Raw genomic sequence first — 15,880 nt, forward strand, 5'->3', positions numbered from 1 at the left:
TTTTAGCAGGAGTGTAGATATGCTTTACTGACTTAGTAGTTGGATTAAAATGACTACTCAACAAACATGAACCCAATATGTTCCTGTCTCCTTTTTATAAAAGTTCTCTCTCTGAAAAAATAATCCATTGTCTTAGCTGAGAAGGGAAGTGGAATGTACCTGGGAGGAGGGAGAGGAAAGAAAAAAAACTGTAATGTATGAAAAAATAAATAAAAATCAATTTCTATAGTTCTAGTTGCAAACGATTTAGCTTCTGTACTATAGCTACTATAAGATAAGGAATACCAGTTAAATATTAATTAGAGTTAATAACAGCTATTCTATAATTTTGCAAAATTGCGTGAATTGCCTTTCATAACCATGCCTTTATAAGCATGCTGCAAGCCTATGTATTCAGAAATTGAAGCAAGGGTGTGGACATGTTCTTTTAGAAAACTGAATAAAATTCCTTGACTTCTCTGCCTTTTAATAAATTTATTTATAAAAAACTTCTGTTTTCTTTTAATAGATTTATTTCCATCTATTGCTTTAAGTTTATGAAAATCAAGGCAGTAAGAGTGACAGAAGATAATTAAATAAAAATGAGCTTAACATAAAATGATTACATTTTAAATTGATATAATCTTAAATGTTTAGATAGATTGTTTATGGCTTAGACAGGAGAATGCTAGTAATTGCATTGTATATTTGGGTATCTATAATGATTAAATTACAGACATTTAATGGTAAGAACTTGACATGTAAGTACATAGCAAACTCTTGAATTCCAAAGTAAAAAAGAAACATTTTTAATATCTGTGTTCGTTTTCAAACCACATGATTGGGAGAATCCTTCACTGTGCTTATAACTGTTGTATTATTATGTAGTCATGTGCTTTTGACAGAGATAATAGTTGGGGTTAGAATAATATAAACTAAGACTAGAAAATATTTAGAGGATATGTAAAAATCTATTATTTAATTCAGATTACTAGCACAGGATCAGAAAAATAATTTGATAAAACCTGAATTTTAATGATTGTTGTCCTGTGTACATTTTTAACATAGAATAACATTTTTAGTGCAAAAACTTCATCATTTTGTAATGAGTTTAAAAAGCATGAAGGCGATAGGCTTATACCCAAAGTCTAGAAATGAATGCAGGTGAACAGTCTCAATTTGACATTAGATTCCTGGTAGTGAATTTCAGTGCTAATCTTAAGAGTGATATCATGTACATAAGGATTAAAATGACTCCATGTGTCCACCTGACATAGTCATATAAGTCAACATATTACATCTGATAATGCATTCATGACTAATGTGTTTTTTCAGTAACTAATGTACCCCATCAAGGAGTTGAGACTAACTATTATATCTAAAACATGTTGTCTTGTTGCCTGCCCAAGCACAGCGCATCCCGACTATCACCAAGCAAGAGACTCAAGCTGCATGTTTAATCATTGCTTGAGGTTGATCCTCATGAGCCTGATCATTACAAATGGGTACTGATATCACATCCATGCATTTATCATTTCAAATTGAACACTCACATGCTTGTATATGACAGCCTTGTGTCACTGTGTGTGGGTTTCTGTCTGTCTCTGTATGCTCACAATGGCCTCTGCATTGTGTTCCCAGGTTCACCCTGACACATTAATTCATACATGCCATCAAACCTGCATTGAACTCTTCATTCAGCTCTGGGGTGGCAGAGGTCATTCAGCTCTCGTGTTAACTAAATCAGAGTCTGCTTCAAACCAAGATTGTCAATTGCATTGAGCTAAAGAGGCTCTTTGCTAGAGGGAACTTACACAAGGGGCCCTGTTGATACCTTTAAGCTGACTTCTTTTTACAATTCTAAGTCAAACTGAAATGGAAAGGCTTGGGCAGATAAGGTCACTGCATTAAGGGCAAATCCCCAAGCAGTATTCCTGCCTAAAACCCAATACCACTCTAATCTTTCACTCCTCTACTTTAATACAATCGTATAATTGTGCAAGCTTAGTTTTTCCACCTCATTCCAAAATACTCTCTTACATTTACAACATCTCCTTGGAGACTTTTAATCTTTTGCAAAGTGACAGAACCCTTTCCCTTTGACTATGGGTTCAAAAGCAGGTGCTTGTGTTTTCAGGTCGCATGTGAAATTGATTGGCTCCTTTAGAAAAATCCCATGGTGTCAATTCAAGCCAGAGTCTCACAAAAACACATTGTATTGGGCTTGTAAGAAGTGTCTGTTTATAACAATGAGTGCTCCTGACAGGCGCTCATTGGAAAAGGTATTAGTCACGGGCCTCATCATTAAATGCATCATTCACAGTTAGAAAACAGGCTACAACTATGTAATTCAAAAACTCAAGGAAGCAAATGGTTACTCCGTTTTCCTTCTCCTCCTTTCTCGTCCTCTGTAACTTAACGGCACCCGGCGGTGGATGGAAGTCTGTACTGTGGTAATAGTCTCATTGGAGTCCTCCAGCTCTATGTTGGCTTCACTTTTCCTCATTTCTTTTTAGCAGACACTTGACAATAGTATAGTGTTCAGCCAGACTATACCCTGCAGCTTATTTTTGGTATATTGCTTACATACACCATCCTTTATGTTATTAAATTTCCCTCCAGCTAGATATCCTTTGTCTTTTACACTCTTCTGTTACACCTGTATAGTCTAGTCTAACACTGTGGGGAGAAAATATTGTCATGAATCAGAGAAAATTCAGCAAGGCATATATTATGGGTATTGTGATTGAGTGGCAGCCGACCGACACTTAGAGAACAATTTATCTACCTGAATTGGGCTAGACATCACTAATGCACATGGCAGATTGATTGTGTAGCTTTAGTGAATGTATTCTTTATTAATGAGATTCAGTATGATTTGCTAAAAAGCCTTTTACTGGGCAGTAACTTTTATCCCCTCCCGCATGTCTCTTTATCCCATTTAATCTGTTGAACTACATACCATGTTTTCAAATGTGTTGTGCTCTATTTTTGTTTGAAGTACCAAAGCTTTTTAAATAACTGAATAGAACAATTACAAAATTTAAAAAGAAATATGAAATTGAAATGGATTATAAAATAGAAACCTAAAAAATAAATTTAAACCCCAATGAGTCATTAAGAAGTTATAAAAGTATAATTATAAGAAAAAGATGAACCAGTCTAAGAAAAATATTTGACATCTAAATTAATTAATTTCTCAAAATGAATGTTTATACTAGCAAGGCTTATAAACACATCATCAGAATTCTTAGATTCTAACATTTTTAGATATTTATATATTCAACTATTAATGTACACACCAACATTATTTTTTAAGTTATATATAAAAAATGACAACAGGCATCCTTGGAAGTTAAGCATTTCACCAGGAAAATTTTAAGAAGCTCAATTCTCCCCATATATAGCTTGTACACTTTGTCAAAAAGCTGGACATGCCTGAGTTACAATTACAGAACCAAAGAAAAGCATGGAGACCTTGGGGGAGGGTTGGAAGGGGGAGGGGAGCAGTAGGGAGGGGAGCAGAGAATAAATATTAATAAAAATGTATATAAAAAAAGAAACGGGAAGAGTTCTTTTCCCAGGCAAAGGGCAGTTGGGAACATGGCAGGGCCAACATGGTCAACATCCTCCAACACTTGCAGAGTGAAGAAATGTCTTGGGAGGAGTTAATGCTCTGGGACAGAAAATATGCTGCTTTCATGAAGAGGAACACAAGAACAAAGCACTGGAAGACAACATTTTAGATGTGAATATTTGAGACATGTGATAGTGGATTCACCTTCACGATTCATTACTGATGGATTCCCCTTAGCTACAGCAAAAAATGTTGTAGCAGTTGGATAGAAAAAACGCATTTCCATCAGAAAGAGTGAACATATTAACAGTTCACACTTGAAGAAGGAAAATGTTCAAGGTAATTCCTTTTAAAAATGTGGAATTTGGTTATCAGATTGCACTATGGATAGCCTGTGTTGTGTTCGATGATGTTACATTGCCGCACTGGGTGAGTTCTTCCCAATGTGGTGCCACAAAGGCTAACAATCACACTCTCCATGAGAGATAGTTTCCTTTCTCTTGGCTATCAATTTAATAATTAGGATGCAAGCCCATCAAAGAATGACTCCTTTTAAATATATCTGTATAACTATTTTTTCCTCCTGTAATTTTTAAGACATTTTAGGGAAAAGAACAAAATATATGGATATGATGAAAAGTTGGAAGTTTTGACTATGTGTGTCATTTGTTAATCTTCAAAGCAAAGATACTTCTATATTGTTTGGTTTTTTTTTTTTTTGGTTTTTCAAGACAGGGCTTCTCTGTAGCTTTGGTGCCTGCCCCGGAACTAGCTCTTGTAGACCAGGCTGGCCTCAAACTCCCAGAGATCCGCCTGCCTCTGCCTCCTGAGATCTGGGATTAAAGGCATGCACCACCACCACCAGGCTCTATATTGGTTCTTTAGCCTTGATGGAAGTATAACAAGTCTGAACATGGAACTATATACATGTTCATTCATGCCCTTGTTAACATTGTATAACTATTTGAATGTCTACAAAACTTTTCTGCTTTATACCTATAAGTTGTTGAAAATGAACCATAAACAATACAAATATTATTAAATCACTGGAGGCCCAGTAGGCATCTGAAGCCATATTATGACACCTTACCTCCAGGCCACAGTCTACCCTCAGCTCAGAGTCATTCTATTGCTGGAGGACCTGTCTCCGTCATTTTTGAACCAGAGAGCAGATAAGAGACTTCTTTTCAGGTATAGTAATCAGATTTCTCATTCTTCACCTCAAAAGCCCCCAGTAGCTATCCATGTTATGGCAGTTTCTCTGAAATCAAGTCATGTCAGTAACCCCAAGCTCCCTGAAAGTCCATTCACCACCTCTCTTAGCGTGATTGTCCCGCCTTCTCTACCTCACCTACTCAGCCCTATTCTAATCACACCCTTGATCTTGCTTTTCTTTTTTTTTCCGCAAATGTGCCCTTCTGACCTGTTTTCCTGGTGTCCTGTTTTCCTGTAAGTCTCCTGCTCCAGACAGCATGTCTCCCTCCTTCCCTCTCAGCTCTTGGTTCACATGCGATGTGCCATCTAAGATAGCCTGAGCAACTTGATTTAAACTATCCTCTCTTGATGTCCTAAAATTCATTTCCCTCCTTTTGGACAACTCTGTCACTTCCTTAACCTAGGCATGGAGAGTAATGCTTGACATAAAAGCTGCTCAATAAAGGAGTAATGAAAAAAGCAATATAGACATCAAAGTGCTATGTAGTACATTAGCCTGATAGAAAATCCCCTCTCCTTTGTCATGTTCATTTTCATTCCACTGAGCCACATCATTTCTTAGCCTAAAAAAAAATATACTGAACACTTTAGTTACCCTATGATCAAAGACTAAAATGTAATTTACTAATTAAAATAATGGATTCTAAATATTGGTCTACTTTTTGTATTTTTAAAATAGCTACCTGGTACATCATGCTGAAGGTGCTTGTTCTTTAAGACAAAGCAAAGGAGATTCCCCTCCACCCCTCAGCTTAGCAGATAGACCATGTCCATAGTCCATCAGAGGCATGAATATTTTCAGGTATGAGAATCAGCGGGAACACCTTTCAATTAGGGGTATATGTCCCCAGCAGAAATTCACAGGGAAAGGTTTGATTTTCTTTCTATCAACTTTTATAATTAATTTCAAGGTAACCCACACATTTGTAATGCATACATTTTCTTCAGGCAAGCTCAAAGTTGGACGGAAGCCTCAGAGGCCATTTTATTGGCATGCTCAGGGACTACTCTGGCCATTTCATTACATTAGACACATTCTCCAGGAGCCATTTCACATTTAGTAGGAAAAAAATAAAAATATTCACTGATTCATATTCTAGTTCCCCAATATCTTTTTCTGCATTTGTTATTCTTCAACATTTTTTTATAAATGCCATGTTTGCATAAAAGGTTGAAAGTATTCTCTCATAACTTAAATTGTGTGTTAAAATAACCTTAGATAGGGAATGGAAACCAAAGCTTCCCTAAGAATCTGTAAACAATTTAGCACTGTGTATTCAGGAAAGGGTACCTTCACTTTTGCAGAGGTTCCTTTAAGCTTCCCAGTTGTCTCCGAGTTAGTTGTCCAGACGTCTGCTGCTTCCCCAGCATCAGAGGACTCACCCTGGGAACTGCCCTGTCTGGATGTTGCTCTGTTCAAAAGAGCCCCTCCTCTTGCTAGCATCTGTCTATTTATTTCAGATACAGAACAGATACTGATTGCCTTAAAGCATTCTAGGACCATGCAGCAGAAAGCCTAGTTGTTCTGAAATCATTTTGTAGGCAAAACCTTCACAAGAGAACTGTAAACCTCATTCGTGTGGGCTCTAATCTCTACTACCAAGAGAATAAAAAAAAAACAGTCACCATCATAATAATATTGCAAATATTAGCATTGTGTAAATCGCAAGTTGATGGTTTGTAAAATATGTATTAATCATCTTAGGACAGGGGTGACACTTGCTGAAAACTTGGACAGCACACCAACACCATTTGCCTACCACAAGGGTGTTCTTAAGTATTCGACAACATTAACTTCTGTCGTCATCCCTAGAAAACCTTTAGTAAGTTGCTGTACGCATAGCCATCCTTGTAGACATTCTTTCTGGCTCAGCAAAGAATAACCACCAAGGGTTGTTCAAGGCAGCTTACTGAAGTTTTTCCTCTAAATCTGGGGCTCTATGAATTAAAATGAAATTCTTATGCATTTTGTAACTGTTAAAGCTTGGCTATCTCATTCAACTCAGAAAAAAGACTGGATATGTGGTTTATAACACCCAAACCAAGCAAAACAGTTTGTGGTACTTAGCAAGGCTTAATAGGAAAGTGGTTTGGATTAATCACAAGGACAAGAGGAAGCCAAAATTAGAGAGCGTCATTAGGAGATTCTGCTGTTTAATCTCACCCTGGATCAACACATTAACCTTGTTTTCTCGGCCTGCACACTAAGTCCTACAGTAAAATTAGGTCAGAAACTCATATCAGATCAGATAAACAGATTCATGGCAGCCCAGGCACTGGCAAGCTGCTATGGCCAAGGGCTTCACTCCAATACTCATCCAAGCCTAGAAGCAATGGCCAGCTAGGGGCTACCCCTGTGCTACCTGTAGATAAAGTCTTTACACTGGACGGCTAGCTGTAGGGCCCTGTGTTTCCGAACCTTTGTTCATTTAGCTGTCTTCATGGAATGATGTTTTTAAGTATCCTTTCTAGTGCAAATATAGGAAACTTTACATTGCTGCATGCCTGTGTTGAGAACAAATGCCGCGGGAGAGCTATATGTGACCAGAGTGGATGCTCATGCGGCACTGAGGAGGTTTACCATTCACAACATACACATCAATGCATTTTCTCTGTTCCACAATGTTTTCCATCATGTTGAGAGTACAATTCAAAAATCCAAAACTTACTAAATTATTTGTATAAATGACCATATGTTTGTGGATAAGCATTCTCAGTGTCACTATGATTTTATTTCAACAAAACAAACTGATTTACAAATTTGGTATCATATGCATGTCCTTTTGTGGCAGTAGTAAATCAGTACATGAAAAATAAATTTAAAATTCCTATTTCTTATTGTAGCTTTCTCCCTAAAAGTCCAAGAGAGACTATAGTGGTACTCTGATTCCCGATGCAAAACAGGAAATCTGAAACTCTGCAATCTACACAGTTTTCAAGTGTATACACAAATATACCACTGCATGCCTTTTTAAAAGGAGCCATATGTAATCTAATTCTATTTCAGACTGTCACTTTTAAAGAGGAAATATAACCTCATATAGATCCCCTGAGGGCATCCGTGGGGAATAGAGACACTGGTAATCAGCCTAAGTAGTCCTTTGTGTCAGAAGCACTTTGCTGAAGTCAAGAGCTGTCTCCCAGACTCACAATGTTTGGAGGAATTTCACTAATGCAGCATTTCTTTCATTAGGAGAAAAACAACTAACTGCTTCCTACAGAGAAGACTATACTTGAAAAGATGTGAATATTTATTTTCTTGTTGCTTTTTACTTAGCAATATGTCTTACATTGTTTTTAGGATAACCAAATGTGAGGACTAATTCCAGAATTTAAAGTGAATTTTGCTCTAAAGGAATCTCAGAAACCAGTTGTACCTCTAATATAGAAGATGGCCCTCAGATTGTTCATCTTCTTCAGTGACTGTCCTCATTTGATGACCTAACAAGGGGTTACCTATAAAGACAGGACCTCCAAGAAAGCCTGTTCTCAGAGGTGCTTGCAGATACTGCCCTTCAGGTCACCTGTCATTCATCACTTCCTCTTCTTACTGGCCACAATCAAACACACTAACCACCAAAGATTGTTTCTCACCTTTCTCCATATTTATGAATAACTAGTGCATTCCTAACCATCTTAAATGAAATATCTTGTTGAAAGGTAATTTCACATGCTTGATTTTCTTGTGGGCTACTTGATAAAAATAAGTCTCATATACTCATGCCAGTACAAAACCATTGAGATTTAAAATAGCAGAGACAATGAGCCACTGAAATGATTGTTTTCATTATTTGTTAATTTTCTCCTCTATGTGTTTCTCTTTTTCTTACCAAATGTGACTTTAAACTGCTACGAGAAGCACTAAGGATGTCATTCTTCTCTTTATTTAGTATTTCGTTTTTACCAGCAAGTCTTTTCAGTAAAGCCCGTATGACAGATAGAAGGGAAGATACAAGGAACTTAATAGTGACAAGGGATCAAGTTAGTTTAAAAATAAGAAACTGGGCTTAGAAAAACAGCAGTGACTTAGATCATAGAAGAAGTGAGGGGGGATATTGTTTGTCTAAGGGCTCTGTGTTAAAGCTTCCCAGCTTGAACACAAAAGGCATTTCAGCAGTATGTGGTCCAGAAAGCCAAGCACATGAAATCCTATTTCCATGTTTTAAGCATGCCTTGGCAGTCGGCACATTTTTGAAATTGCAACTGGCGCATTTCACAGAGAATTACCATCAATGCCTTTTCAAGGTCAAATGTGCTGCCTTTTAGAATTTCTGGCATTTATGTCCCATATATTAAATCACAGAATATATTTTGAAGGCATTCAGCAGACAGATGAAGTAATTTTAATTAATTAGATGGTGTTTTTAATAACTTACTGATTTTTTTTTCTATTTGATATTAATTGCAAGGTAAAAAAAATCCCTGAAATATATGTTCACTTTGAATGTGGGTGTTCTGTGTTTTTCAGGGTTCCAGGATCCCTGTTTGAACAGTAACCTAGTTGATGGACTTTCCAAAAAAAAAAACCAGACATTTCTCATTGGGAATATTGAAGTGATAAGATAAAAAAGAAAAGAAAAGAAAAGAAAAAACACACAACAAGGAGAGATTATCATCATTTGAAAATGCCAAACCTCTGGGATACTGTTTCTTACATGAACAAAATTAAACTGAATCCAGACATTAAAATGATACATAGACTGTACTGCTCAAGGAGGTGCCTCAGCTGGTCCTCTCCCAAGGCAGTGCAAAAGGCTTTTGGACTTCTCCTCAAACAGAGGCATTGCTAGTCTGGCTTTGTTCATATTTTTTCCCTCTCTAAGCACCTCCACAATCACATTCAAAGGAATCTAAGCCATTCTGCTTCACATGTGGCTTAGTGATTTTGGAAAAGAAAAGTGATTTGGAGAAGTTTCAACAATTTTGGGCTCTCATAGGATCCTTATACTTCCAAGATATTTACACATTAAATTAGAATCCCAGAAAAAGGATTTGGGGTAGGGTTGAATAAAGAAATGAGTTATAAATAGCTAGGCATCAACCATTTATTTTCATTCCTAAAACATTCAACCATTATTGGGCAAGAGTTAAATGCTGTTTGGAAAATGATCTTCTTTACCTAAGACTAGAGGATGCCCCATCCCCTATCATTCTTACTAGAATGCCAGCTTGGTCACCTTTACATTTTTACCCAGTGACTCTCTTTTGGGTATGAGGGACTCTCAGATGGCTTACTTCTCTAAGTCTTTTGTGACTTCCCCTTTTGATCCTAGAGTGGGCCAGACCTGCACCTTGATATTTTCCCTGGTATAATGTGTTACACTGAGAGCTGTCCCAGGCTGCTGGTCTTGCCCTGCCCCTGTAGCTACAATGAAGCTTCTGGCAGAAGAAGGGCATATGAGTCTGTCTCTCTCTTTCCCTGCTGGCTCTCCTCCAATGCTGTGGTTCTGGCATTGTTCAGTCTTCTTTTGGGGCTCCCGAATTGCACTTACTGGGTTCTTCCACTGTCTTTATCTTGTGAGGTTTGAGGTGCCCTGGGTAATTGTCCTGGGTTTTTGATCACTTTAAATTTTAAGTCCTAGCTATCTTTGTTGTCCTCTAAGTACATGATTTAAAAGCCTATGGGAGACTAAGATGTTTCTCCCTCTTATCACATAGAAGTCTACCCAAAGTCCTGGGTCTTTTATCCGAGTTTCCATCCAGAATCACTACCGGAGCAGCTCAAAGCCTTTCAACAATTGCATATCAAAATCGGCTCCCGTTCCCTGTTATTTGCCTTAAACTTGCTTCACTTTTGGTCTTTGCCATTTCATTAAATAGAAATGCCATCCTTCTAGTTCAAACAACAGCATCACACAGAGGGTACACCAGAAGACCACAAGAAGCTCCTTGCCTTTCATTCTCCATACTCAATGCCTAAGTCTCATCAATCCAAAAGTTCATATGGTTTCCAAAATGCACTCACTTTACCCAGTTTTCCCACAGCCATCTTAGTAACAACCCCCATCCGTTCTAATAAGTTACAAGAAAACAGGAGAATCGACGCACACTCAGTGCTAATTCTATCCTCAAGCTACGCTAGAGTCTAATGTCTTAATATGCTTAAGTCCAATGTGCAAGGTTGAAGTCAATGAAGGGTATTTTAGTTTTGTTTTGTTTTGTTTTGTTTTTCCAGTAAGTGTTCCGAGCTACATTCTGTGCTTTGTAACACAGGAGTAGAAAGCAGTTTGATTAATTCAACAGAATGAGCACAAGTTCACATATTCAAATCGCTGTCACATTCCTCATGATTGATTGGCATGGTTTTGATGTATCTCTACCTATCTGGATATTGTTCCCAAGTGCCTTAGACTTCAGATCTCCGCCCCATTGTTCATGCCTCTCTAAACATGTGCCAGTAAAGCACTGGAAACTTAGCCACTTCTGTTGTCACTGTGCTTAGATAGTTATGCAGAATCCTATTAAAGGTTAATAATAAAACCTGGAAGCCAGTGGGACGGATGTGTATGCTGTGATGCTAGAAAGAGCCAACAGATGTTACCATAAATAAGTCTAGTCGTGCACTTAGAAAAAGCAATTAGTTGTCGATTTGCAAATGCAAGGTTGCAAAACTTTAAATTACAGTACTAATACGCTCTAGAAATCATGTAACCGATCCTCTTTGCTTTGAATTTTTAAAAACTCAACATTCAAAATTAAAGTAAGACACTCATACACAAGTAGAAGTCTGTCAGAAATGCTACATAAGAAAAAAATATTAAAAGATACCTAGCATACTACAGGAAGGAATCAATTTTAAGTTAAACAGAGTAAAATTTTAATGATTCAGAACTAAAATAGTATATTCTTCTAAAACATCTCTTTCTAGTTTTATTTCTCCTTCCTTACTCTTTCACCCTACCCCTCCTCTTCCCTCTTTCCATCTTTTTTTACATGTAAAATGTTTTCTTTGCATTATTCGTTTTGTGTAACATTGCCTTGTGCAATCCAAATAACTGAACTTGAAATAAATCATTTTCATTTCCTTAATATCCTAATCTTCCCAGAGAATATGTGACTAAAATATTAGATGAAACTCCTTTATGAACTATCCCAGTATCCCATCACTAGTCCACCATGCAGATAACTGAAAGGAGCATTTTCTACATTTTGAATTTTTCAACTTAAAAAAAATGAACCACAATAATAAAACAGAATTCCACAAAGCTGGACAGAGTAGCACATCAGAAAACAACCTGATTTATTCTTCTGTAAAAAGCAGAAGTTGTGTGCCCTTTGTGTGCACACACTAGGCGCTTAACCTCTATTTGCAGGGTTGCCGTCTGTGCCTCATTAGTTTGGCCCTCTAGGTGCTGAATCCTGAAAGCAATTTCGTCTGAACAAACTTGGAACCCTTGGTATCAAACCAAGAGATGTAATCTCCATAAAATTTATCAGGAGCATACACCAAGGATTCCCAGTTCTTCAGAGGCACATACATGTCTAATTAGTCACTGGTTTTGGTTATATTCTAGGAAGAAGATGAACTCTATTTTAAGGTAAGAATTATAAACATTGGCCATTAAAGGTGGACATTCTCATAAAACTTTGGCTGTTAAAAACATGTCTCAGCTCCCTGGTGTTTTTACTAAGAAGTTGTTCAACACAAGCTTTTAAGAGAGAAAACTGAATTCTCTCCCCAGCCCATCTGTACCTCCATATGCACAAAATGCAAGCAAGTAACTGTTGTTAACTCAGGTCAGGATCTGACAGCAGGAGGGATGAGCTTTTGGTAGCATCCAGGTATCCCTTTTATTATGTTCCCTGCCAAGACTCTGACCAGCCCCTTCTGGGCCAGGTGTCAGTAACACAATCCTAATAGGAATTGTAAACTCCCTCATGCAATGCAGTGATCTATACTTACCGTTTGATTGTTTCTTCCTGTCTTCGCCGTTTCTCATTCTTCTCTTTCAGGTAAGCCAGATTTGTTTCATTTCTCAAGCGATCGTTCTCACGGGCAATGTCAGATGCATTTTGAATAACCAGCCCATCATATGCTTTCATCCCCATATCCTCAATATACTGGAGAAAACTGTCCAAAGGGTCTTCTTCAGGATTAGCACTCATCATCTTGGAGGGTATCATGGAAACGGGATACTTCCTGAAGATGGACAACATATCATACCCTTAGCAAGGTTGATAAGGTTCGTTCCTAAGATTTTATTGTCCCAAATCTCAAGTGAGTTATCAGACACCTCAGGATATATGCGGCTCTGGTGAGTTATGACTCTTAAGTTAATGATTACTGAGATGTCTCCATGGGTAAAGGTGCTTCCTGGCAGGGCTATGGACCCAAGCTCCAGCTCCAGAATCCCTATAGTAGCTGAGCATATTTGACTTTCTTCTTTTTGATCTTCACATATGAACCATAGCACACGAGTACTCCCGCACTGTAAATAAATTGATGTATTTCAAATGTATTTAAGCTAAGGTGAGTTAGTATAAAGTTGTTATAGAATACCATTAAGGAAAATTATAGTACTAAAAAGGATTATATCCAATTCATATTATATTAGACCACTGTGTTCCCTTAAATGAAGCTGAATTTTCTATAAATAATTCAGATTTATACATTTCAGGTTTTCCAATAAAGAAAATGCCTCATTATAAATTACACATTCCATGAGTATTTGAAATAACATGAAACTTGTGTTACTTGAGTGTCAGATGTTCCATCAAACCATCAGCATCAGCAGGACAAAGGACCACAGTTCTGCCCTGCCACCTGATAATGTATAAGCATTGCATCTGAAGGTAAATATCTGGTTTGCATCATTACACTCATAATTTTGTTTCTCAAAATATGTTGCTATAACACCATACATCCAAATTTTGTATTTTCATTATCATAATGACATTTCCATGCATATATAAATTAAAATTATGTTATGTTGGAAAAAATGAATTACATTTTCCTTAAATATGTAAGTGAAAATGTGCACATCTACATTGGCCATACAAAAGGTAATAGCAATAAAAAAACATATTGGCCATCTAATCGGTATACTTTTGTGATTCTGTGTTATTTTCAAAATGGTTCTCTATAATCACTTCATATCATAATTTTCTATGATATGTGCATTGTCAAGCCCACACATCCTCAGCATTTTGGAAATACTTGCTTTGATATTATTGTAGTACTGTTAATTAAAAGTCTACAGACTTTAAACAACTTACGTTCCAGGTGCAGTAGCTTGACAACGAACCCAAATCAATCCATAGTTTAAAACATGGTGCTTTGACCTGGTGTATTTAGCTCTCAGCTACAAGGGAATGACAAAACTCCCACTACCTACTGTGATTTGTAGAAGAGATGGCTGTGAAGGGTTTAGAATAGAACTCAACAATAGTATGCACAATAAAGCAGTCTAATATCATGATAATATTAGTGAAGATACTTGGCAACAATGTCTATGTGAAGTGAATGTGTGAGTTGGTGGATGGATGCATAATGGATGGGTAGGTCTATGGATGGTCAGACAGGCAAGTTTTAGGAATCACTATATTTCCAAGTATTCAAGACAAGGTAGGCGAACTGCCTGAACAACAATAAAGAACAAAATTACATAAAAACAAAAACTTAATCTTCTATATTAATAGGGCTTCTTTAATTTCCTATTTGCTGTAGCATAGAAAAGTGATACAAGTGAGTGGAGTGTGGCACATGTCTATCATATTTAGAGACCCTTTCTCCAAATACACAGAAATTTATCAAGTATTTTACAGCTTTTTTCTTCCCTTTAAAAATCATAGAAATGTTGATCAATCCATCCATTTACTGAAAACCTCAAGAAGTTTCTTCGTTTAAGTATACATCAAAGTTATTCTAAATCTCAATTCATATTAGAATTTATTAGCCTTTTAGCTATCATTTAACCCAAATTTGAATCTCATGTTAAACTTAAATATTTCTTTCTCAGTCTTTGATATTTTAGAATCTGGAAGTTGTTTGTTGGCTTTGTATTAAAATTTTATTATTTTTTGCTTAATATCTTAACTCCAGTGGCTTAGAACTGAGTAGTCTTATCATTCTAACTTCATAGTATATTGAATTATATAATTCAATTGTATTAAGAACACATACTTCAGTGGCAGGCACCTGGGCACTTAGAAAACAAGAAAGTTCCATGTTGGTAGGAAGGTTCAGGAAAGTCTCATCCAGCTATCTGAAGCATTAATGTTATCAAGAATTCACCTACATCAAGAACATCTGCAGTAAGAACTCTGGGCTAAAAAAAGACCATCTAACTTTGTGGCAATTAATCTTGCCTAAGTCAAGCAGGTCGACTCATGTTATAAGCGTGCTAGAGGTAACACCTCAGGCTAGAATGATTCTTTCCTCTCTGCCCTCCAGCAAAACTGTACTTTTCCCAGATGCAAAAAAGCATGCTTACTCAAAGGATTATATTTTATTTATTTTGTAGAGGTTTTCCACCAACCCTAGTGATTCTTATAAAATTTACATATTATATTCTTTAACAAAAATAGTTGACTGTTTTTGATCATTAATTATCATTACCAACGGCATTTCAAGTTACATGGGGTTTAAATTGCTGTTTTTCTGAGAAAATGTGAAATTATATCATTGCAAAATATTTGTACATGGAAAAAGTACTTTTTAACTTGCATGGATTTTTTTTAGATGAAAATCAACTGAATCGTCAAGTAAAACTCTATATTATAAAAATGGGTTACATGTGCCTATACCCATCTGCAGGAAGGTAAGTTGGTCATATGATCACCCATCTATTTAAGAATCTGTTGGGCATCTGCTACACACAGGGCACTGAGGAATGGCAAAGTATAACCATCTAGATGTCAAATGGCAGAAGAAGACTAGAATAATAATTACATCTCATCTGACTCTCAGACTGTTTACATCATTAGCTGGCCGTGAATTCTTATTGCTACCATTTTTGAGGATAAACATGTATAGCATCTTAACATTGACACGCGGTCTTTAAAATAAGATTAGCAGCCTGTCAATGATTAAGCTCATAGTATCTTGTCTGCTGGTCTTCAAGGAAATTAGTTTGTAATGTACAGGGACTTTGACAAAGTCCTGTAGGG

General features: G+C 36.8%; 1 protein-coding gene across 2 annotated transcripts in view; it reads right to left on the reverse strand.

Moving 5' to 3' along the window:
* The window catches only part of Nyap2 (neuronal tyrosine-phosphorylated phosphoinositide-3-kinase adaptor 2), a 208,134-nt gene extending 195,239 nt beyond the window's left edge, over positions 1 to 12,895 (reverse strand). For both annotated transcript variants that reach the window (XM_050161056.1, XM_050161055.1), the window contains exon 1: positions 12,675 to 12,895. In XM_050161056.1, coding sequence (XP_050017013.1) covers positions 12,675 to 12,895 — 221 coding nt within the window. The remainder of the gene's footprint in view (positions 1 to 12,674) is intronic.
* Positions 12,896 to 15,880: the final 2,985 nt, after the last annotated feature.

The sequence above is a fragment of the Alexandromys fortis genome, unplaced genomic scaffold (assembly GCF_014885135.2).
Source record: "Alexandromys fortis isolate MF-2015 unplaced genomic scaffold, M_Fortis_MF-2015_v1.1 scaffold_98, whole genome shotgun sequence".
Lineage (NCBI taxonomy): Eukaryota > Metazoa > Chordata > Mammalia > Rodentia > Cricetidae > Alexandromys > Alexandromys fortis.